This window comes from Pelophylax lessonae (assembly GCF_965119305.1).
Source record: "Pelophylax lessonae genome assembly, chromosome: 4".
In the NCBI taxonomy this organism is placed as follows: domain Eukaryota; kingdom Metazoa; phylum Chordata; class Amphibia; order Anura; family Ranidae; genus Pelophylax; species Pelophylax lessonae.
In genome coordinates this window covers 650,419,190-650,444,938 of record NC_138771.1, presented here as the reverse complement: position 1 = coordinate 650,444,938, position 25,749 = coordinate 650,419,190, and the positions used below count along the sequence as shown (strand labels likewise).

Genomic DNA, 25,749 nt, shown 5'->3' with positions numbered 1-25,749 from the left:
ACTTAGAGATTTGATAGTCTGCTGTGCTGCGAGCTAAATGCTTGTTTGTACACTGTGCAGACATGAGGTTTGGGATACATTTTTGTCAGAAATTGGCTGCATTCATGCATAGTCTGCGAGCTGCAAGGTTTAGTTTACTAGAGGAAGCTGTAGGAACATTAATGATCGGTTCTATATTGATCAAAGAGGTTTGGTTATAAATTGTACATCAGTGTTAAGGCTTGCTTTTGTGCATTTGTTAAAGACCATGCGGTTTTGGTTGAACACTGTGGAGGAATTGTGAGGTTTGGCTATACATTAGGCAGAGAGGGTTGGTCATACATAGTGTAAGGATGACTGAGGTGATGTATACTGCAATATGAGCATGTGAAGACTTCTTGGGTCATGCAATTTTGGTTGCATGCTGGTTTTGTTAGATACTGTGGTTCATTATTTATGTGAACCCTGTGAAATTTACTTGTACATTGTGCGGGGATGGCAGGCTTTGGATGTGCACTGTGTTCATAAAGCTTGACTTTTGTGCAGAAAGGTTTGTGCTGGGGGCCATGACGTTTGCGTGTACATTGTGCGGGGGCCATGACGTTTGTGTGTACATTGTGCGGGGGCCATGACGTTTGCGTGTACATTGTGCGGGGGCCATGACGTTTGCGTGTACATTGTGCGGGGGCCATGACGTTTGTGTGTACATTGTGCTGGGGGCCATGACGTTTGCGTGTACATTGTGCGGGGGCCATGACGTTTGCGTGTACATTGTGCGGGGACCATGACGTTTGTGTGTACATTGTGCGGGGGCCATGACGTTTGCGTGTACATTGTGTTTGGGCCATGACGTTTGTGTGTACATTGTGCGGGGGCCATGACGTTTGTGTGTACATTGTGCGGGAGCCATGACGTTTGTGTGTACATTGTGCGGGGGCCATGACATTTGGGTATACATTGTGCAATGGGACTATGACGTTTGCGTGTACGCTGTGCAAGGGGCTATGACGTTTGCGTGTACGCCGTGCAAGGGGCCATGACGATTGCGTGTACGCCGTGCAAGGGGCCATGACGTTTGCGTGTAGGCTGTGAAAGGGGCCATGACGTTTGCGTGTACGCTGTGCAAGGGGCCATGACGTTTGCGTGTAGGCTGTGCAAGGGGCCATGACGTTTGCGTGTAGGCTGTGCAAGGGGCCATGACGTTTGCGTGTAGGCTGTGCAAGGGGCCATGACGTTTGCGTGTACGCTGTGCAGGGGGGCCATGACGTTTGCGTGTACGCTGTGCAAGGGACCATGATGTTTGCGTGTACATTGTGTAGGGAGCCATGACGTTTGGGTGTACATTGTGCAGGGACCATGACGTTTGCGTGTATATTGTGCAGGGACTATGACGTTTGCGTGTACGTTGTGCAGGGACCATGACGTTTGCGTGTACGTTGTGCAGGGACCATGATGTTTGCGTGTACATTGTGCAGGGACCATGAAGGTATGTTGTGGTTAAACATCCTTCAGGAACCAGAAGAACCATCAGATTTGGTTGTAGTAGAAGGTGAATATTGCACACTCAGGCACGCTCTCATCTTGCACATTGCTCCTTGTAGGCAGAGTCCGGGTTGCCCATCTCCTGTCCGCATTGTTGGTGGTGCAGGTGAAAGCAGCACCCAGGAGAGCCACGCAATCCCACTGCTTATGTGAAATATTCCAGTGGCTGAGTCGGATTTTCCTTCCCTTTAATGAGCTGCCGAGGGAGGGGGGGAGGTCTATTTTAGTAGGTTGAGGATTATAGGACACAGGAGCACTGACACCGCTCATCACACCAGCTCAGGGAGTTCCCTGCAGTCAACTTCACAAGACCCTGCCGAAGGGGGTTCCTGGGGGCCTGCACTGGAGGATGCTGGGAAAGACCGTACCGCTGGGGTGCATGCCATGAAGGTAGGATAGTGCAGCAACTTAACATCCATCTTTGTTTTTCCTTTTTATTTTCTTTGTAAATAACGCATAGACACCCTACTTGGAAGATGCGTTGGCAATGTATACAGCGCAACATAAAATATAGGTAGCGGAGCTCCAGCATGGCTGCACTCTTCACCCGTCCTTACACCACTTAGAGTTCTTCCATAATGCTGACAATTTCCATGTGTCTCTAACCGTGTACAGACCTCCCTGATCTGACATCCACCTTCTTCATTCATACATTCGTATGTACACACGTAGCCACAGGTGTGCATGTGTGGGGGAAGGGAGCATCTTTTTTGAGGGTCTCCTTGTTCCAAACTGTCAGTTTCACTTTTGGTTTAACGCTTGATGACCTTTTTATGACTGCTTTTGTCTTATTTTTTAGGCATTTTTGTATTATTTTAAAATATTACTTTAACTTTATATTATCACATACATTTGTTTTATTTGTTCTCAAGCGAAGTATCTAAAATGTGCCATTTATTTTAGATTTTCTTTAATCAAAGCTGGGGTTTTAACGGGATTTTTTTTTTTTATTTTAGCAAAGCACCCAGCCCCTTCCCCCCCCCATTTTTTATATATATATATATATATATATATATATATATATATATATATATATATATATACACATACACACACACATATATATGCACATATATATATATATATATATATATATATATATATATATATATACAAACACATATATATATATATATATATAATTATTTTTTTTTATGTATTTTACAGGCGGTCCCTGGGTTACAAACAAGATCGGGACTATAGGTTTGTTGAGTCGGAATAGTTACATTTTTTAAGTTTAGCTCCAGCCAAAATAATTATTTTTACGTTTTTTAGGATAGCATAGGGAAGGATTACACCCCTGAACCATTTGCTTTGCTGTCTGTACCCCTGTTCAGAAGATTTCACCTCACTTTCTGCCCCTATGACAACTGGATTTAAAAAATGTTGGGTTGTTGTGGAAACAAGGAATGGTGATAAAGCTTCAGTGGAGACATCTTGTTCCCATGAGAACTCTCCCAGGAGTGCATTTCCCTTCCTAGGGGGAGATTTCTCCTCACTTCCTGTTGTCTCTCTCTGTAAGTAGGAGTTGTTTGTAAGTCGGATGTTTGTAACCTGGGGACCGCCTGTTTTGAATGTTTCACATGTGATGTCCTCATCAGGACCAAAACACTTCACCTTAGAATCCTGTTAGGAAGGTCATACAAAGTTTGAACCTCAGCTGGTTCAACAGAAACCGTCTGATATTTGAACGGTGTATGGGCAGGCTGAATGTACCAAGTTGATCAATCGTTCACCTTGGGTACAACCAGCATGCTTGGTTTTACCTCCGATTGTCCTTGGCTGCTACTATAGTCACTAGCAGTAATCACTTTCTTCTCCTGGCGGGGGCGGCTTCCCTCACCCCTCCTGGGAGAAGACAATAGCCTGACCAGGAGGGATTCCCATATCAACACCTTGGTGAAATGTTCTCAGTGTATGTTCAGCCTTAACAAGTAATTAGATCCTGCATTTCACACTTCAAGTAGCTCAGGGAAATGAAATAGGTTGTGCTTTTGGAAATCCCAATTGAATTCCAATTGCATATTAAAAAAAAGAGCCACGCACCAAAATTAAAGTGTATTGAAGCCAATATTTTCTTTTTTTTTTTTTTTTTTCGGGTTTGGATAAATTAAGTAAGGCCCATTAACCCTGACAATTTTTTTTATTTTATCTGTGTCCCTGTCAAAGATATCCATCTTGTTGTCACAGAGACAGAAAGGGATGAGAAATGCATTTTACCAGAACAGGAATAGAGGGAAAGTCTTCCAATGGGGACACCGGTAATTGGAGACTTCGAGGAGGGGATTCTCCTCACTTTACAGAGGTTTCCTGTCTCTACTTGATGATAAGTGAGAGAATATCCTCAAGGGGACGCAGACAAGAGAAAATTGGAGATCTTAAAAAAAAATAAAAGCTTGAGATGGAGAGAGAGATGGGGAGAGAGAGAGATGGGGAGAGAGAGAGATGGGGAGAGAGAGAGATGGGGAGAGAGAGAGATGGGGAGAGAGAGAGATGGGGAGAGAGAGAGATGGGGAGAGAGAGAGATGGGGAGAGAGAGAGATGGGGAGAGAGAGAGATGGGGAGATGGGAGAGATGGGGAGATGGGAGAGATGGGGAGATGGGAGAGATGGGGAGATGGGGGAGATGGGGGAGATGGGGAGATGGGAGAGATGGGGAGATGGGAGAGATGGGGAGATGGGAGAGATGGGAGAGATGGGGAGATGGGAGAGATGGGGACTTGGGGAGAGGGAGAGAGGGGGAGAGATGGGGAGAGAGAGAGAGGGGGAGAGATGGGGAGAGAGAGAGATGGGGAGAGATGGGGAGAGAGAGAGATGGGGAGAGATGGGGAGAGAGAGAGATGGGGAGAGATGGGGAGAGGGAGAGATGGGGAGAGGGGGAGAGATGGGGAGAGAGGGAGAGATGGGGGAGAGGGAGAGATGGGGGAGAGGGAGAGAAGGGGGAGAGGGAGAGAAGGGGGAGAGGGAGAGAAGGGGGAGAGGGAGAGAAGGGGGAGAGGGAGAGAAGGGGGAGAGGGAGAGAAGGGGGAGAGGGGGAGAGGGAGAGATGGGGAGAGATGGGGAGAGAGAGAGAGATATATATTAACCCCCACCACCTCCTTTTTTATTATTTTTTTTATCAGTGAGGGAACAAAACGGAAGCCTTGTTTTCTTTTTTCTATTTCCCATTTTTTCTTATATAAAAAAATTCTAATTGGAATTAAAGTTTTTACCTTTTGGGTACCTGATGCTTTATGAAAAATGTAGAAGTTTAATCAACTGTTGTATACCTTGCTTTCAAATATTACTAATATGGGAACTTTTCCAAAAAAAAAAAAAAAAAAAGTTCCAATTATGAGTAAAAATAAAATACGAAAAGTCTTTACTCTAAATTTTCTGATTCAAGCAACCCAAGGTGATCATCCTATAGTAAAGTCATTTAAAAAAGTCCCATACAAAGACCCCTTATACTGCTCATAATCACATGTGTTTTCTTTAAAAATATTGCAACAATAATCTCCCAATATCTGTATTAATATTTCCCATTCATTGTATCCTGAAATAAGAATGACGATGTTTGAATGATGAGTTTCATTGCTTTGCTGAATAGGACCAATTACTAGACAAATCCATCTGATGTCATACTTATTCTTCATACAATAATTGGGAAATATTTATTGGACTGTGATTTTTGGAAAACAATTTTATCTTTAAGACCACTTTAAATCATTGCACTTTTGGGGTGGTGTTTTGTTTTGGTTTTTTGGTTTTATTTTGTGTTGTTTCTTTGTTTTCTTTTCTTTTTTTTACATTAATGACTTGCATTAGAGCGGAGTTCGGCCTCCCCATCCACCCCCTTTCAAAAATGAGGTCAGCAGCTATACATACTGTCTTTGCTCACTTTTAATATTAAGACACTTAACCTGTCCTGGAGTCCAGTTATGTCGGCACCGCAGCCGATGTTTCCATTGGCTGTCAGGTGCTGCCGCCCGCCATTGCTGGTAAGGGAACCCTGCAGTGAAGCCTTGCGGCTTCACGGGCGGGCTCCTACTGCGCATTCGGATTGGCCTGACGGTGGGGGAAAGGAGGAGGGGGCCATACTCCGAGGGATGGCACCGCGTCACTGTCTCCCGGAAGTGGGGAAGGGTACCTGTCAAAAACGGGTACCTCCCCCCCCCCCCCCCCCCGAAAGGTGCCAAATGTGGCACCGGAGGGGGGGGGTGTTAAAAAAGCAGAAGTTCCACTTTTGGGTGGAACTCTGCTTTAAGGCAATAATTGTTTCTCCACTGGCTGTTGGCGCCCCTCCCCCCCACCCAAAACACCTAAAGGGCCATACACACTATCAGATTATCTGCAGATTTTTGTCTGCAGACTTACCTTTTTCTATGTAGTGCAAGGGCCTGCCGGATTGCATACAAATTGAAAGTGTTTAGGTTTGACCTCATATTATATGGTTTTGGTAAATCTACAGACAAAAGTCTGCAGATAATCTGATAGTGTGTATGGCCCATTAGTCCCATACTGATCCAAAGCTGTGCCTGTCTGCACTTCTTTCTCTTCTCACAGGACAAGGTTTTTCAGCTTTACTGCAGAAACTATTTTTAAAATACTTAAAAAACTAAAATCTGATAAAGATGAACAGTAACCAGGAAATTGCCTACTATTATTATATAGGATTTATATAGCGCCGACAGTTTGCGCAGCGCTTTACAACTTGATGGTAGACAGTACAAATACAATACACTTTTAATACATTAGGAATCGGAGAGCCCTGCTTGTTAGAGCTTACAATCTAAGAGGGATCCAATGAATGTAATTTTGTTGTACAATGAGTTTATTAACCGCTTGCTGACCAGGCCTTTTTCTGACACTTGTTTTTTTAAGAGTTTAAATCCGTGTTTATTGATAAAATATTACTTAGGACCCTCAAAAAAAAAAAAAAATATATATATATATATATATATATATATAATATAATATAATTTATTTTTTATTTTTTTTGTCCCATATCCCAGAAGATTGCAGAGGGGGAGAGAAGAACTTCCGCTTGAGTCGCTTGGGCAGCCCGAGCAGACGTGGGAGCGCGGTACCTGCCAAAACTATGTACCCCCCCCAAAAAAAAAAGAAAAATGACATGCTATATGTGGCATAGAAGGGAGTGAGGAGTGCTTAAAGTTGAACTTCCACTTATGGGTTGATCTCCCCTTTAATGCTAAATGTATTTTCTCTGTCGCTCATTGACAGACGTAGTCCTCTTTGATTCACATCAATTGGGTTATGCTGCCTCCGCAGGAGTAGGACTAGGCAGAAAGAAAAAACGTTCTGGCTCCACCCCAGGGGCAGTCCCAGAGGGCATATCCTCCCTCTCTCTGCTACAGGGAATCAGTTTTTTTCTGTCTAGTCAGGAGTAAGGACCTAAGTTCCTTGCTGGGATCTCTGGTCCTGGCAAGATTTTTTAGAAAAAATATTTTTTTAGGTAGTTTCTCCAGTTTTTTTCCTGTGAGATCTTCAAGCAAATTACGCCGGATCTGGGCGACGGGCTGGATGTTGAGATCCAGTGGTCACCCCAGCCGGCCTACGAGCGCGCGCAGACCATAGCATCACGCTTGGTCGGCCGCGACACATTCAAGTAAGTATGCAGGACCGGGCGACGGGCTGGATGTTGAGATCCAGTGGTCACCCCGGTTCAACCTACGAGCGCGTGCAGACCAGAGCTCCGCGCTGGGTCGGCCGCGACAGAGTCCCATTGGAGGGACTGACCTTGCGAGTTAAAAGGTCTCGCTTGGACGCCAGGAACCAGAGAGTCAAGGCGTCCGGAGTGGTCAACAACCCCCCACTTCGGTGGAGAGGGTATTGTGAAGAGAGGGTGCCTGTCGGTTCGGTATGGACCCAAAAAGGGGTTGCCTGCATCTGCCGCGACTATTTCCAAATGGATCAGACAGACGGTGGTACAGGCTTATTCTATTAAGGGTCGGGAGCCCCCGTTCCCTGTTAAGGCGCATTCCACTCGGGCACTTAGTGCGTCATGGGCCTTTCGCCATCAGGCGTCAGTGGTCCAGGTGTGCAAGGCGGCTACCTGGTCGTCGGTGCATACCTTTACAAAACATTATAAAGTTGATGTAATGGCATCGTCTGATGCCTCGTTTGGCCGCAAGGTTTTGCAGGCCGCAATTTGAGGAGACCAGTGGTCTACCTCAAGGGTTTTTTTCCGTTGGAATTTTTATTTGAGTCTCATTCTTTGTTTATAATGAGTCTTTAAAACTTCTAGTTGGCACCGGTTGGGCCTTCTAGATTGGATTTTGATTTCTGTTAATCCCACCCCTCATTTGTGGCACTGCTTCTGGATGTCCCAATTGATGTGAATCAAAGAGGACTACGTCTGTCAATGAGCGACAGAGAAAATTGGATTTTTGTAAGATCTTACCGTAAAATCCTTTTCTCTTAGCTCATTGACAGACGTAGTAGCCCCTCTATCATTGAGTTGGGTTGGGTTAAATTCTGTGACACTGCTTTACAACAGAACTGATTCCCTGTAGCAGAGAGAGGGAGGATATGCCCTCTGGGACTGCCCCTGGGGTGGAGCCAGAACGTTTTTTCTTTCTGCCTAGTCCTACTCCTGCGGAGGCAGCATAACCCAATTGATGTGAATCAAAGAGGACTACGTCTCTCAATGAGCTAAGAGAAAAGGATTTTACGGTAAGATCTTACAAAAATCCAATTATAATTTAAACACCGACAAGCCATAATATTATGACTGTTATCGTCGCTCTGTGCAGTTGAATCGTCCTGATTGCTCTGAACTCACTTTGCTTTTTCTTGTCCCACAGATAATCAGTTTAGGATGTCAATTCTGGAGCGATTAGAGCAGATGGAGCGCAGGATGGCAGGCATGAGTTCAGGGCAGCTCCAGCACCCGTCAGCCCCGCCCAGCGGCCATCGAAGTGGAGACAACCAGGTGAGCGCCTGCGGGGGGGCGTGAAACTCCGCTGTGTCTTTCTGTTGGGTTGTATTGATGTGCGTCTCAGTTTTTTTCTTTTGGGTTCTGTACACCTTTATGGCGGTGGACTACATTTGGTGTTTGCAAACATTTATAAAATCAAGTCTGTGGGTTTGACTTCTATTGGTTGAACTCATTTGACTTGTGTTTTTATTATTTTTTTTTTTTTAATTTGAATTCGTTTTTCTTTTGGTTGAACTCGGTTTGACTTGTGCTTTATTTTTATTTATTTTATTAGTATTAATTTTTCTTTTGGTTGAACCCGATTTGACTTGTGATTTATTTATTTTTTCTCAATCTATTTACCTATGTAAATATTTAAAAAAAAAAAAATTAGAGGTAAATAGCTTGAGAAAGAAAAATCACAAGTCAAATCGCGTTCAACCAAAAGAAAAATGAATACAAATTAAATAAATAAATAAAAATAAAGCACAAGTCAATTGAGTTCAACCAATTGAGAAAAAAAGTGTCTCTGAACCCACATCATAAAAAAACTCAAATGATGTATTATATGCTGTTCATACTCTGAGATTCATTTTCTATATTCTGCAAAAAACCTGGTTGATCCTCCTGTACTCTCCACCTGCTGTCCATGTCCGCTATCCATTCAGCTAGGGATTTTGAAGCAGTGATGCCAGCTAGTGCACAGGCTCAGTTTTCAGTGAGTTTCTATGCTGAGCATTTCCTCCCTATCACATTTGAGCAGCCCATGTGACTATAGAGTCACACATGTGGGTGTGTACACAGTGGTAAATGACAGCCCATTCCTTCCCTACTCCTCCTCCATGCCCACTAACCAATTAAACACAATGGGGGTGGGATTTTTACATGTAGATTAATGGAAGCTTCACATCCCTCTTATTCAAAGACACAGGCTTGAGGGGCATGGCACAGCCTGTAACCACCCACACCATTTGGTCCGCAGACCAAGCCTCTAAGAAAGCTCATTGATCTGCCCTTCCAAGGTGATCGCCTGTTTGGGGCTACCCTGGATGACATCATTAAGGGTATAACGGGGGGAAGAGTACCTTACTGCCATAGTCTAACAAAGAGAAGGAGCCTCGTCGCAGACGTGGGTCCTCCTTCTCAGCCTATAGAAAATGATTTTGTGCTTCTTGGATGGAGAATAAGGGAAATGGATCTTTTAAATCTTCCCCGGGAGGTTCCAAGCATCTTTGGTCTGGTAAGCCTAGAGCTAGCTTCTATGGCCCGCAGACAATACCCCTTCAGCATGAGGTTCTGCCCTCACCCATTATTGGAGTGGGGGGACATGTTAGCTGGTTTCCAGCCTCTTGGACCTCCTTCATGAGCATCAATGGGATCCATGAAACGATTATTTTGGGGGGTCAAAGCTTGCTCTTTCAGGTTTTTTAGGTCCTGAGTCTCCTTGTATGGACTTAATCCCGGCAAAGGTTCAGGTGCTGTCCGAACAAAGGTCCCCCCTATCCCTGTCCAGGGAATTGGATTTACCTAGGTCTGATTCTAATTCTGACCAGGGTGGTCCTTCCTCTGGACAAACTTCAGGAACCACAGGCCGTGATTCACCGGCTGCTGTCGCATAGATAGTTCTTTCTCCCATTTTGCATACTGGTTCGGAGTCTGGTGGTATCCACCTTCAAGACAGTTCTGTTTGCACAGTCCTACATGCCGCTCATTAAGCAGGTTTGGCTCCACAGGAGGATACTGAGGATCGTGCCGAGATCACGGAATCCAATACTCCCATCATTATAGAGGGGACTAGATTTTCAACTTGGCAAAAAATCACTCGTGTCTTATGAGTCTAGCCAAGGACCCCAAATTTTGGTAAATTCCGTAGGGCAGCTCCCAGCCTCATAAGTTAATTTGTTTAACGGGAGGTGTTGGTTTATGATTCGCTTCCACAGACCAATGTGTAAGGGTTTAGATTGAATCCAATACAATACCACCGTTTTTCTGGCATCATAAAGTAGAAGCCGCAAAAACAGAAAGGTCAATCTCCCCAAACACCCCCAAGAGACACCACTTAGGGCTGCAGATGATGGGGAATTCAAAGGTATCTGAGATAAATGCGGTGACTGCTGACCGAAATGGTCTGACCCTTTTACGGGATCATACCATATGAAGAAAGTCCCCCTGCTGCATCTCACATTTATGACAAGTGGGAGACGGCCAACTATGGATCGCGATGAGGGTTTTTAGGGTCTAATGCGTTTGGTGGAAATACTTTAACTGTATTAACTTGTCCCTAGCAGAAATAACAGTATCTGAATAGGAGCTACAGACTTCTTTCCAGTCATCAAGTGTAAGATTGGGTATGTCCACCGCCCACCTGGCATGAGCCTTTTCTACTTGGGGTGATGGTTTGTCTAACAGCAGGGCATAATAAGTGGAGAGAAGTTTGTAATGTTCAGGTGATAGAAGCGTGTCCTCTAACCTGGAATTACGTAGCTGCACTTCTCGAAGACTTACCTGAGCCGCAGCCACATGGCGTAGCTGTAGGTATCGAAAGTGCCATGTAGGAGGTGCCTGAAACTGCCATTGTATTTGTAAAAATGTTTTAAATTCTCCATGCTTGTACAGCTGGTGGAGATGCTTTAGGTTATATCCTGCCCAATATAAGCTGTCCTAAAGAGCGGCAAAGTGGGGTAAATGCTGGTTCTTCTTTTACTATAACCCCTCCCCCCTCATCTTATTGAGGCTGTATAAGACCTTCTGAGACCAAAGCTTGATCATGTTACTTATCATAAATAAGCTAATCTTTGTAATTACTGGTCTGGTAGTATGTCTTTGTCCATGTGTCCACTCCCTGTCTCTATACATCGCTAAACACTCCCTGTTCAGTGTACCCAAATTGCATTGGCTCCGTACACGGTATAGGGAGCAAAATCTGGATGTGCCTTTGTGTCTAATCGTCAATCCACACATTGCACAATTTACACTCCGGGGGTTGCATAAGACCTGATCTGAACATAAAAGTTGGGCACCGTTGTGTGAAATAGAATTATAATGTGTGTTGGGATGGAGATTGTAGAGTCAGAATCTTTAGGTGTGTATAGGGCAGTCCTACTTTTTTTTTTTTTTTTGGATTATCCGCTCGTACCCTTTTTTCAGTGCTGTGTGCGGTGACACTGTGTGGAAATATAGAATCAAAGACAACTGGATTCGAGCAAATAATTGTAATGTGTTTAAATGGCTTAAATTGGACGAAATGTGCGGGGCAAAACAGGTTTTCTTTTGTGGCTGCTCCCCAGCGACATACTCACAGAAACTATGCTACCATGTGTGTATGCCATCCTCTGTAATACCCAGTTCTATTTCCATCTATATTCCTGTCTGTATTTTTGTACAAATGCCTTCTAAGAACTGGGTGAAGACAGATTTTTTCAGGGACGGGCGCTGAGACCCTTTCTCTTTGATGTTGGCTATTTTTGTACTTCTAATAAACTGGCTAAGACAGGTCTGGACAGATCCCAGGAGCCAGGTCATCAGTGAGCTTACTGCAAAATAATGTCCCTGCACACTCTACTATTGTTCATTATATCTGAATTGGTTCTTGAAGGATCACTGGGGCATAGATCCAGAACGGGGTCTTCACACTTCTAAACAAAGGGCCAAGTTTAATGTTACTTGAGACTTTAGAGGGGCTAGACTGTGGCCAGTAGGAGTAGAAAATGCCCTGGCATCCAGAAGGAGTATAACATGGTCATTTGGGGTAGAAAAATGGCATATTGCCTGTGGTTAGTAGGAGGAGGAATAGTGCCCCCCTGCCATTGGCATCAGTTGAAGTAATAATGCCCCCTGCCATTGGGGTCAGTTGAAGTAATAGTGTCCCGTTGTTGGGGTCAGTTGAAGTAATAGTGTCCTGTTGTTGGGGTCAGTTGAAGTAATAGTGTCCCATTGTTGGAGTCAGTGGGAGGAATAGTTCACCATGTTTGTGATCAGTGGGAGGAATTGTACCCCATCATTGGGGGTCAGTGGGAGATATAGTGCCCTCATCGTTGGCGGTCAGTGGGAGGGGTATAGTGCCCTCATCATTGGGGGTCAGTGGGAGGAATAGTGCACTATGTTTGGGATCAGTGGGAGGAATTGTACCCCATCATTGGGGGTCAGTGGGAGCTATAGTTCCCCCCCCATCGTTGGCGGTCAGTGGGAGGTATAGTGCCCTCATCGTTGGGGGTCAGTGGGAGGAATAGTGCCCCCCGTCGTCAGTGGGAGGAATAGTGCCCAATCCCCCCCCCCTTCCCGTCGTCAGTGGGGGGGGGTAGTGCCCCCGTCGTCGTCAGTGGGGGGGGGAATAGTGCCCCCATCGTCGTCAGTGGGGGGGGAATAGTGCCCCCGTCGTCGTCAGTGGGGGGGGAATAGTGCCCCCGTCGTCGGCAGTGGGGGGGGGAATAGTGCCCCCGTCGTTGGGGTCAGTGGGAGGAATAATGCCTCATATCAGTAGGAGAGAAAGTGCCACAGTTTGGAGACCACTGATCTAGAAGAATGGGAGGAAATTTGGAGTAATGCCCAAAAAACTTCCATGTGCTCTTTCTAGAAAGAGAACCTATACAAACTGATCTACCATTGGTTTGTACCCCTGAATTCCTCCATATGATTAACTCGGTGATCCTGTCCACTTTCCGGAGATATTCAACCCATACAGGCAGCCTTTACCACATGTACTGTGAGTGCTCCAAAAATACATTTCTTCTGGTACATGGTCATAACACGCTACTCAGCCAACCTATACCTTTCCAGTTGGTCCATTTCCTTCTGGGTTTTCCCATTCCCAACACGCCTAAAAGTTCTGGTGCCACTACCAGGTGTCCTGTAGCATTGAAATGGAGTTAACCAACCAAGGCCATCAAACAGACCTACACAAACACGTTCATGATGATCAAAATGTGCAATGAAAGAATTGGATACCGTTTCAAGGTTTTGATAAAATGCATCCAATTGAGCTCTTCCGTCTGAGTTTTTTCTCTCTTTGGTTGACGCCTCCACATCCAATGCTCATACATCATTTCAGATTGAATGTAAAGTTGACCCAGATAGGCATTGAAAAAAAAAAAAAATTGGAGTTTTTTTCAAATAAAACATTTATCAAGTTGCTGAAAACATGAATGAGGCTTGTGGTTCACATTGCTGCGACTTCTCATGCGACTTGCTGAGACACAAAGTCACATGACAAGTCAAAACACATTTATTTCGATGGGTGCCGTCCTTATGACTGCGAGATGCCACGGTTTAGACCAGCGTCACTGTTGTACTGCGCATGCACCCAGACCAGCTGGGGCAGTGGACGAACGATACAAGACCAAAAGGCAGGTGGAAAGGGCACACCAGACGTCAGCAATTTGCCACGATGACATGTTTCAGTGGCGTGACCTCCTTTATCAAGTTAGCTGATAAAGGAGTTCATGCCTCCGAAACGTATGGCAACTCGCAGGTCATGCTGGCAGGACATTGGGCAGCTAGCTAGAGCGTGATTCTATCTCCATCTGGATCTTACAAAGGCAACCCAGGAGGCTGGCCAAAAACCTTTCATGCGAAATTTCCATTTCTCACCAAATGTGAGTGTACTGCATGGAGTGTTTTTTATCGATTTATTAAATCTGTATCACACTAGTGCAGATGTGCGTGCTCTCTCTCCTGTTTTTGGTTTAGCACTGCTCCTGCCACCCAGTTGGATCTTCAGAGAGCTGCAGCACCCTCATTGCATTTACATCCGCTACTTCAATTCAATTACTTGTACCAGCTTTACAGAGAACTTTCTTTTGATCAGCGCGGCCTTAAGGTCTCCCTTTGGGGAAGTTGTTACTTTAATTCCTTGTCTACCAGGGTATGTTTTTAAGTATCTTGATATTCGACAGGCTGGCCAGATTTGACTCATCCCGGGATCCCACCTGTCCTAAGTGCCTACTCTCTCCAGGCACTTTTGGGCACCTACTCTGGCAGTGTCCTCGTATTAGGGGTTTCTGGTCACAGGTGGTGCAGTTCCCACATGACCGCATGGGCACTCCTGCCTCGCTAGACCCCAAGTTTTGTTTTTGGGAATATTCCCTGATGAGGACATGGACAAACACACTATTAAATTCCTGCATGAAACTCTGTTCAGTGCCAGAAAGTTGATTGCCCGAACCTGGATCCAGCCCTTGTGCCCGAACCTGGATCCAGCCCTTGTGCCCGAACCTGGATCCAGCCCTTGTGCCCGAACCTGGATCCAGCCCTTGTGCCCCACTCTTGCAATGTTGATAACGGATGTTAACCAGTCCCTGCCATATAAGAAAGTTATTTTATACAAATCAGGGTTGTCCACAACGCTATCACAAGATATGGGATAGATGGCTCCAGGACTCATCTTCCTGATGATTATTGGCCTCCGACGTGGTTACTTGTTATGCTTGGTTATGTCATGCCCCCATTATACTCTACTTTGCATCTCCCTATCATTTTTAAGGCCTATATCTTATGTTCTGAGTTCCCTTTATTTTTATTTTTTTTGATTACCATGTACTTCTACCATGCCTGCTTTGCCAGGCCCACACATTGCCTTTTTATTTGATTTCTATGTATATGAGTTTGTTTTACCACTTTATTTTCGTATATGCTGTATGCGCAGAACCCAATAAACTTTCATTTTTTGAAAAGAAGTATCCTGATATTCAAGGGGTTAAAACAAGTTCAAGGCTGCTGCAGCCGTGAGCTTGGTGTCGTTTTCGCTTTTAACCCGGCGAGGGTTCCCAGACACCTCCGTTCTTTTGGAGTGCCTGGGCTTGCGGTAAAATGCCTCAAGATTATGCGTGGGAGGAGACCGAGGAACATCTGTTCCTGGATCTCTGTGGCAAATGAACTTGGAAGCAACATGCATTCGGTCACTTCTGGGCTCAGAGCTGTTGTTCGTTGCTTACTGTAGTTTGGGAAGCAGCTCATCAATCACAATCTGTGCTTGATTATCTGCAGTGATGTCTTCATATCGGGGACCTGTGGTCGGCTAATGCTATCACATAGGGGGCTTGATCGCCCCATTGAGATGGCAATAAAGGTAAATTAACTAAAAGAATGTTAGAAGTATTAAACTTAAATTGTAAATTGTAAAAAAGTAATATAAAATATGAAAAGCCACCCTGTCGCCCTGCCTGTAAGAGCCGGTTCCCACTAGCGCGACTTGTCAGCCTGACAAGTCGCGCTCCCTCGCGGTCCATTGACCGCTACAGGACCCGTTCTAATAGGAGCGACACAAGTCGCTCCGACTTAGAAAAAGGGTCCTGTACTACTTCGGGGCGACCTCGGAGCGACTTGCATAGACTTCCATTATGTGAAGTCCCTGCAAGTCGTTCCGAAGTCGTGGTGCATGGTAATGCACAAGTCGCCCCCGAAGTAGTAAGGAGTCGTGTCACCTTAGTGTGAACCGGCTCTAAAGGCAAATGCAAGCGCACACATGTTCGTAAACAGAAATTGCAACACACGAGAGATCACCCCAAACATTGGAGGGAGTGAGAGCAATAATTCCAGAGCCCTCGTTTAGCGTTCACTCTAAACTGATAACCTGTAAACACTTTTAAAGCTTCATCTGTGAAGATTTTTAGATACCCTTGTTTTTTCGTGGTTCACGAGCCTGTGCAGTTTTAAGGCTTGACATATTTGATATCTATTTATCCACCATTTTTTATTATACAAAACGAAATAGTAATTATACTGTGTTCGCCAATATTTATTTTAGGGTTTCCTAAAATTATTGGTTTGAAAAACGGTCAAAAATAGTAATGGCTATTATTTTTTTTTCTCCAGGGCCTCTGACTATTGCAGAATATAAAATAAAAAAAGTGGTGGGACAGAAGTCAATGCAACTCGCAATAAAATTGAAAAAATTAGCGCAGGAACCTTTTTTCACAGTCGCTGCGAAATGGGGTGGTGGAAGCTGTCAAATCTCATGACCAATCGCACTAGTGTGAACCAGGGCTAAAAGTCCCACCACTCAATTTTTTTTTTTTTTTTGTGATACTTTATGGGATGTGGTGCTGAGGTTAACAACTATACCCACTTTTGATATATTTTAGAAAATATTTTGAGGGTTTAAAGTAACTTTCTAGCCCAAAAAAAAATGCAGTTTTCACCATGTGCCAAAAATTACTGCCTGCTGGGCCATATGGTCAGCTTGGCACCTCCTTTGGACCGGGTGAAGGAGGCTATGCCCTATTATGCCCTCTATGGAGGGCTCGGGTGACCCCCCTTTTTTTTTTTTTTTTTTTTCTGCTGGGTTCATTTGTGGCCCCTTGGCCGGCGTCACCTTTGCGGGATCGCATTCGATGGCCTCCACTGATTGTTTTCAGGGTGAGCTCAGTATATAGTGACCTCACTGGGTCTGCCTCCATGCACCCTGAGTGCTCAGATAGTGCGGATGATTCCTCTGCTCTTCTAGCCGTGCCTAAATAGATGCTGGTGGATGCACTGTTTGTTGTCAGTGCATGAAACTTTAAAGAAGGAGGTTGCGGCTGACACAGCGTCGGAGGCACCGGTTCCTTTTGGCACCCATAGGCCCTCCAAAGCGGCAAGGATGTTCTTCTTTCCGCTTACCTTGACAACATTGTCACAAAACAGTGGGGTAGTCTAAAACGCAGTGGTTGTTAGGCATTTTTTGTTTGCGGTATCCTTATGAGGATTTACTGCGTAAAAGGTGGACGGTCCCACCTGTAGTGGACTCGCTGGTTTCCAGGTCAAATTGAGTTACCTTCATCCTGGTTCAGGAGTCCCTGACCTTTACAGGTCCAGCTAATAAGAGGGCGGATAGTCTGGCCTGCCATATGTGCGCTGTGGCTGGTTCGGCAATTAGACCGGTAATTCCTATTGCCCTGGTGTCGCAAACTGATCATGTGGGCTAAGCTTTTACGCCGGGACCTGGAGGGAGAATAGCTTCCCCCTGTCTTTGGGGAGCTGGAGGACTGGTTGGTCCAGGAGCTGCAGTTTGTAATGCCTCTTTGGATGCGGCTCCTGTAATTTCTAGGCTGTCTGTATTCGCAGTGGTCCATCGGCATATTGTTTGTCGAAAAATGCTGGTCTGCGGACTAGACTTCGAAGGAGGCCTTATCTGATCTACCCCTTGCAAGGGGGTCCCCAGTTTGGAGCTTCCTTGGATGACATTAAGGGTCCCATGGGGGAAGAGTACTCTTCTAACGCAGACTACCAAGGGCTAGGAGCCCCATCGTAGACGGGGGGCCATTTTCCTCGGCTCCTAAGCGGCGTTTTCATCTCTCAGAATCTCAGGATTAGGGCTCAAAAGTCAGGGCCTCCACCAGAGGTTTCAAGAGGACTTGGTCTGGCAAGCCACCAGCAGGCTCTTCCAGACCGGCGGACAAGGCTGCCTCTGCATGAAAGGGCACCCTCACCCGTGTCTGGGGTAGGGGGGATGTCGTACCTGGTTTCCGGATCCATGGACCTCCCTGGTACAGGACAAAAGGGTCCACAAATTTATTTGGTCAGGCTATGAGATTGAGTTCGGTCTTGTCCTCCTGGAAAGGTTTTTTCCCTTCCAACCTGCACTTGTCCCCAGATCACTTATGGGGTCTCTTTGGGGCAGTGCAAGACTTCAAGGGGTGATGGTTCAGACTTCAGAACATTTTCAAGGGTTTTCTACTCAAACCTCTTTACAGTCCACAGGAAGGAAGGAAAGTACTTTCAATTCTGGACCTCAAGGCGCTAAGCTGCTTTGTGCGAGTACGGAAGTTCCACATGGAGTCCATTCACATGGTAGTGGCATCCCTACATCTGGGGGATTTCTTCTCTCTTCTTTCGACATCAAGAATACCTACCTAATATGTGCTGGTCGCCAGCGCTTCCTCTGTTTTGCAGTGGACAAGGAACATTTATCAGCTTGTGGCGCTGACATTTGGTCTCACCTCGGCACCTCGGATCTTCACAGGAGTGTTGGCTCTAGTGTTGGCATTGTTTGCTTCAGCGGGGGATCACAGTACTGGGGTACCTGGACGATCTTCTGCGAGCGGAGTCTCTGACTGCTCTGATGGACTACTGGAGAATGCTCTGAGAGAGTTTGGTGGGATCCTGAATATTCGGGAGTCTGCCTTTGGTTCTGTCCACAGAAAATGGCCTATCTGGATCTGACTCTGGACTCCTCGGGAAAAAATCTAGACATTGCAGGAAGCAATTCAGCTTCTGTTGTTCAGCAAATGGTCATCCCTCCGGGCTTGCATGCGTGTGCTGGGCCTGATGGTGTCCACCCTCGAGGCGGTCAGTTTGCACAGTTCCACACTGAAATGGGTCAAGGATCCACGGTCTCTAGAGGTGGCTTCACTCTCTAGCACTTAGGAAAATCCTTCTCCTCCTGTACTGGACGGTTGTCTCCATGGATGCCAGCCTGTCCGGGTGGGGAGGCACCCTCAGCACAGACGTGCTAAGGGGTCTGGGCTTTGGCAGAGCCCAGACTGCCGATTAGTTTACTGGAACTCCGAGCGATCAGCCTTTGTCTGGCTCATTGAACAATAGTCTTCAGGGGTGTCTGGTCCAAATTAATTTAGGATAATGCCACTGGCAGGGGTCTATGTCAATCACCAAGGGGACACGAGAAGTTTCCTGGTGGCTTGGTAAGTAGCTGGCATTCTAAGGTGGACTGACTGATTCGTTTCAGCCCTCTCGAACTTCTGCCGCGACTCCTGTGCAGGCAGAAGGGATTCCGGTCATTCTAGTGCCTCCAGGCTGGTCTCGCCGTTCTTGGTATGCTGGTCGCTGATGCTCCTTGGGGACTTCCTCTCAGGAAGGTTCTGCTGTCCCAAGGACCCATCTTCCATCCTGTTTACAGTGGCTGGTTTTAACCGCTTGGCTGTTGAACGCCAGGTGCTTAAGGGTGGAGGTTTGTTAGCATAGGAAATCACTAATCTTGTTAAAAGCTTGGAAATCTGCCTCTAGGAAGATCTACCATCATACCTGGAAGATGTACATTACATGGTGTGAGTCTCTTGGGGTTCGTCCTTGCTCCTTCTCGGTGGACCGGATCTTAACCTTCCTTCAAAGGGGGGGCGGGGCTTTGAACAAAAATTGGCCTTGAGTACCATCAAGGGCCAGGTATCGTGTTTTGGAGGTCTTTTTCCAAAGACCTTTGGCCATACACTCCCTGGTGCGTACCTTTTCTTCAGGGTGTCCGACATTTGGTTCCTTCAGTGCAGGCTCCGTTGCCACACTGGAATCTTAATATAGTGCTTTCCGCTCTACTGAAGCTTCTCTTTGAAAATATTCTGAAGGTTTCCCTGCTTACGTTGCCCCAGAAGGTGGCCTTCTTTGGTGGCTATCACCTCTGCATGCAGGGTGTCGGAATTGACAGTGTTATCCTGTCCACCTTATGGTGCTTCACAAGGATAAGGTGGTGCTTTGCCTCTGTCCATCATTCCTTCCTAAGGTGGTCTCTGACTATCATTTGAATGAAGACCTTGTGTTGCTTTCCCTGTGTCCCAGTCCTAAACACCTGAAGGAAACTGCCTTGCATGTCTTGGGTGTGATCCGTGCATCTAGGGTGTACCTGGCAGCTACGGAGTCTTTTAGGAAGTCTGACTTTTGCACTCATGGACGGACCTCACAAAGGGTTGTCTACTTCTTCTGCAACCATTTCCAGATTGATCACACAGACGGTGGGTCAGGCCTATTGCATCAGGGGGTCAGGTTCTTCCTTTCCCTGTTTAGGGTCACTCTACTAGGGTGCTTGGTGTCTCCTGGGCTTTCCATCTTCAGGCGTCAGTGATGCAGGTTTGCAAGGCGGCCACCTGGTCATCAGTGCACACTTTTACAAAGTTTTTTTGTAAAGTGGTTGTGTTGGCATCTGCAGATGCTTTCTTTGGCCGCAAGGTTTTGCTGGTTGCTGTTTAGAGGATCTGGTCCTCTTTGAGGGTGTATTGTTTTTCAGGTGAGCTCCATTTGTTTATGGTTGAGCTCTGTTACCTGGTTGGCTATGGTTAGCCTTGGGAATTTTTTTTTTTTTTTTATGTTTTCCCACCCCTCACTGTTTAGGAACGTCCCAGTGGTTAAGAAGAATCAGGAGCTTTGTCTGTCAATGAGCGAAAGAGAAAATGGGATTTTTGACTTACCAAAAAATCAATTTACCTCACCAGTAACGGACATGGCACCCACCCCCTCTGTTGAGTGGGCTTACTTCTGACACTGCTTTTAACTGAACTGAGTGCTTATAGCTGAGAGTGGGTGTATACCCCCTGGGACTGCCCATAGGCGTAGTCAAGCTTTTTCCTGCCTAGTGTCCTACTCCTGTAGGGGGCAATATAATCAAATGGTTAAGAAGAATCAGGAGCTGTGTCCGTCAATGAACAGCAGAGAAATGGATTTTACGGTAAGTCAAAAATCCTATTTTTTTTTCTTCTAGTCAGAAGAAAGGTGTGTAAACACAAAAAAAAAAAAAAAAAAAAGCGTGTGCAAAAAAAATAATAAGCAGTAATAAAAAATAAATAAAAATGACTAGATGAGTGCTTGACTTAGTTTAGTGGTCTCCAAACTGTAAAGGCTGGCGTCCCAATACTTTTGGTAATATAGTGTATATTGGTTTGATAAAATAAAGTTTACCAGTTTTTAGGTTTTATTATTTTTGTTTTTTCTCCATGGATTTTACTTTCTCTACAGTGCTTCTGTCTAGTACCAGAACTGCGCGACGCTGATAGCACATGCAGCTGCCCGTCAATCACCTGTCCCTCAGTACGTACAAGTCCCCGTCCATCTGGCCATCCCTCTGTAGAGTTTAACGCGTAACTCGTTTGGATCCCAGTTGTGCAGGAAGACTGGGGGGAATGTTGTCTGATGAAATTTCCATTGGACGTCATGCAAGATTTACTAAGTGGATTATACGCTTCTTAAGTTACAGACAATATTTTCCACACCGTCTGTTCGCTGTGCGAGGGCCAGCTTTGTGGCTTTTTTATCGCCTTCATGACGATGGTGACAGCCATGTAAACATAGGATTATTTTTCCTTTAAGCCACAGACACCTTGAAGGGTCAGACCGCCCAAAACTGATTATTTCAGAGTTTTTTGGAAAGTTCAGCCTCCAGTTTCGTGTATTGTACCCCTCTGGCACTCCAGCCAAGGGTCAAACCTGCCAAAACAAACCCTATGGTGTTTGAATCACTTTGTTTTAGAAGCTCCAGTGTTGGGATCTTCCTGAAAGCGTTGGTGGGCTGGTCAAGCAAATTCAGTAAATTTCGAATGATGTCACCAACCCAAAATCTATATGTAACGAGAATTAAAATTGAAGCGCCACACCACTGCAAAGAGGTCCAGATAAAGCTTTATTCTATTAAATGTCAGGGGTACAATCCAAAAAGGTAGCCTATGCGTTTTGGAGGTCCAAGCTCCCCTTCATCTAGAAAGAACATAGGAAGATTTCCTTATCAATACAGTGTCCTCTCCGGAGGGTCATCATTTAAAACCAAATAGTCCATTCTATCCCCTCCAGAGGGTCATAATTTATAACCAAATAGTTCATTGTAAGGAGAATGTCCAAAAATATTATACAAAAATTAGAACATGAGTGCTGAGCAATAATGTTTCAAAAAAGAGGAAAAAAAGATACTTTAACGCGGAGTTCCACCCTGGGAATAAATTTTTTAATAAAAATACGCCCGGGACAGTCAGGACTAGTACATTCCACAATGGCTAGCCTCTGATCTGTCCCGGGTTGCACTTACCTTTTAGGAAAAATACTTACCTTGAAAAAGTATTGTCCAGCGCTGCCATCTCAGGTGTGGGCAGCTTGAAGCCAGAGCGATCCTCTTCTGCGTCCTCTTCCGTCTTCTTCGGTCCCACAATGCACTGCACCGGCCCTGCTGTCACTTCCGGTGCGCGCGCGTCATGCCTCCACAGCTTCTGGGCATGCCCAGAAGCTGTTTAGAAGGGAATGACGCGCGCGCACCGGAACTGACATCGGGGCCGGTGCAGGTGCATTGATTCCTGGGAGCGATGACGTTCAGCTCCCAGGAATCAATGCATGCCAGGAAGTGACGACGGGCCGTGGCCGCAGAGGGAGGAAGAAGGAAGTAAGGTAAGTATATTTTCTTCTATACGAGGTAAGTAAAAAAAAAAAAATGCGATTATCCATTTGTTTTTCAGGTGACCTGGAGCGAGAAGATGGAGGTAAGTATAAATTTAGGGTGGAACTCCACTTTAACCACTTGACCTCCGTTCAATTTACCCCCCTTATGACCATTTTTTGCAATACGGCACCATGTTACTTTAACTGACAATTGCACAGTCGTGCGACACTGTACCCAAACAAAAATTTGTCTTTTCTCTTACGTCCTCCGACAGTCGCCGCCTCTTCATATTCGTCACATATGGGGTATTAGACTTTGCTCCGAAGGAGTAGCTAGGCAACAGAATATGTTAACAATAAAGCTTTAACATATCCCACCCTCAAGGGGTGGTCCCCTCAGTCAATACCCTCCTACTTCCTGCAACCATATCTCAGTTTTAATGTCTAGCTTGTCAGGAGTGGCTGGCTCTCTCTGTGCTGGGACTTTCTGTCCCAGACTCTTTCTTCCTTTTTAATATTTTGTTTGAGTTTTTCTCTCTACCTTTAATTAGCTGTTATTTTGTCAGCGTTAGTTAGTTCTTCGGACGAAGAGGATCATGCGGACTGGGTCTCGGGCTGATCCCCCTGGTCGCAGGTCGTGGGTCAGTGGCTTCCCAGTCTGCCATCGCGCGTTCAGCCAGGTAACGCTCCTGGCATAGTGAACGACCCATCCCTGTTCGGTGCAGGGATGATTGGTGAGGTGGCTACCTCACTGGACGCTGTGCGGTTTCTTAACCCCCATTTTGTGCGTCTTGAATTGCGACTCTCCCTGCCTCATGTGCAGCGGCTTGTTCGCCTGTGCGGGTCCCCCACGCCATGTGAGGTAAGTGTATTTATGTGGGGACCTGTCTGTCTGGGGGGGTGTCAGTCTGGGACTGTGTAACCTGCCTCTATTCACACTGCTTGTCTCCCTATCTCTCGGCTGCATGCTGTGGGCTGCAGGGGGGGGGGGGGGAGCTGTATGACACTGTGTGTGTCAGGCTGGGCAGTGTGAGAAGCTGTGTGCTTTGGGGCATGTTTCTTTTTGGCATGTTTGGGCATATACAGCGATCGCTGCGGCGATCTAACATGTATCCTTATATTGGAATGTAATGTGTGTTTTAATGCACTGTGGAGCGGCGTTTTCGGCGCCAAACGACGCCATTTTGCCTGCACCCGCTCCGGCCGCATGGTTTACATGCATGGCGGCCATTTTCTTGTAGCCTCCATAGGCTTGCATAGAGCGCCCTGGCAGCATCACTTCCTCTTTCCAGGAACACCGATCGAGGCAGCAGCAGCGGCGAGGGTCTCCTCAGGTTTTATCCTTCTGTTCTTGCTATCCATTGCCTGTGTTGAGTTTGCATATTCCCTGTGGGGGTCTCATTGTGCTTGAGTGTGGTGCGGTGGGCTGCGCTTGCCGCGCTTGCTAAAAAGGGGCAGTTAACCCTTGGTTGTCTGGCATTACAGGGGCAATGGATTCTCAGGAGGGCAAATTTCCTACAGTATTGGTGGAAAGCCAGGGGACCGCTGTTTCCCCCCCAGGGGGGGATTTAGCCACTATTGTGGCTGGCCTTGCTGCTCAGGTGCAAATGCTGGTGGCTGCTCAATCTACTAAAAGGCCCAGAGTTGCTCTGTCCTCTGATTCTGAGGGTGAAGGTGATGGGGCTGTTCTGGCAGGGGCCTCCTTATCGGGGTCCCGCTCCTCTCTTGATCTAGTGGGGTCTGAGGTGGAGGCTGAAGTTGAGGGGGTCGATAATTCTCCCCCTGGCTCGCCTGAAGAGCTTGCAATCATGGATGAGTTGATTGCTTCCATTAAGCAAACGCTGCGTTTGCAGGACGAAGTGTGTCCCCCCGCTGCCTTGGCGGCTTATGGGACGCAGAGAAAACGCAGGACGCCGCAGGTTTTTCCCTGCAATGCTGATTTTCAGCGCGCTGTTAAGGATCAATGGCGCGATCTGCGCAAACCTTTTGCGGTACCAAGTAAATTCAAGCTGCGTTATCCTTTTTCGCCTGCCACTGATGAACGGTGGTGTGTGCCTCCACCAGTGGATCATGCAATTGCGGTTTTGAACAAAGCCACTGCGATTCCTGCAGAGGGTTCCCCTGTTTTCCGTGATGCCACGGATAGGAGACTGGAGTCTCTTGCCCGTCATACTTATTCTGTTACGGGTTCTATGCTTAAGGCTCTGTTTGCTTCTCTCATGGCGGCCCAGGCGATCGCAAGTTGGACGCAGATGCTTAGGCGCGTTCTAGTGGCCGATTCGGCCTCGGCGGCGACCCTGGATATGGTGGATCAGATCCACCAGGGTGACATGTATCTGTGTGATGCGGACCTGGACCTGATTCCGTTGGCTGCACGTGTGCACAGCGTGGCGGTGTTGTCTCGCCGCCTGGTTTGGTTAAAATGTTGGTCGGTGGACCAATCTTCACGTAAGACCTTAGCCAATCTGCCTTATGATGGGTCTCGCCTTTTTGGGGAGTCCCTGGATGTGTTGATTAAGGGGATCACCGGGGGTAAGAGCACTCTCTTGCCCCATTTCCCCAAGGCTAAGGGGGCTTCTGGGAAGAAGCATGCTAATTTTCGGCCCCCTCAGGGGTCCTTTCGTGCCTTTCGGCCGCACTACAAGGGCAAACCGTTCAAAGGTCAAGGCTCTCAGAAGAAGCCCTGGTCTGGGAAACAGAAGTCCGGCCAATCCGGACCTGCAGCCCATAACAGTTCGGCCTGAAGGGGCGCCCTCACCCAGTTTTGGGGTGGGGGGACGCTTGCTCGGTTTTCTTCAGCCCTGGTTGGCCCGTGTGCGGGACAGATGGGTTCTGGAAATCGTTCGATCTGGTTACAAGATCGAGTTTCTCTCTCGGCCGAAGAGCAGATTTTTTCCCTCAAATCTTCAACTGTCTCCAGAGCGCCTGCGGGACCTGCACCTGGCGGTGCGGGACCTGAGGGCTCAGGGAGTGGTGGTTCCGGTGCCTCATCGGGACAGGTTTCGGGGGTTTTATTCCAATCTGTTCACCGTGCCCAGAAAGGAGGGCAAGGTTCGTCCGATTCTGGACTTGAAGGCTCTGAACCGCTCTGTGCGGGTTCGCAAGTTCCGCATGGAATCCCTGCGGTCGGTGGTGGCTGCCCTGGTTCCGGGGGAATTCATGGCCTCCATCGATTTGAAGGATGCGTACCTTCACATCCCCATATTCGAGGGTCATCAGAGGTACCTTCGATTTGCCATTGCGGAGGATCACTAC

The 25,749-nt window shown here is 46.6% G+C and overlaps 1 protein-coding gene across 4 annotated transcripts in view; it reads left to right on the top strand.

The window, feature by feature from the left end:
* CAMTA2 (calmodulin binding transcription activator 2) overlaps positions 1 to 25,749 on the top strand; it is a 173,111-nt gene that overhangs the window by 107,901 nt on the left and 39,461 nt on the right. For all 4 annotated transcript variants that reach the window (XM_082255522.1, XM_082255520.1, XM_082255521.1 and 1 more), the window contains exon 12: positions 8,327 to 8,454. In XM_082255522.1, the coding sequence (XP_082111648.1) occupies positions 8,327 to 8,454 (128 nt within the window). The remainder of the gene's footprint in view (positions 1 to 8,326; positions 8,455 to 25,749) is intronic.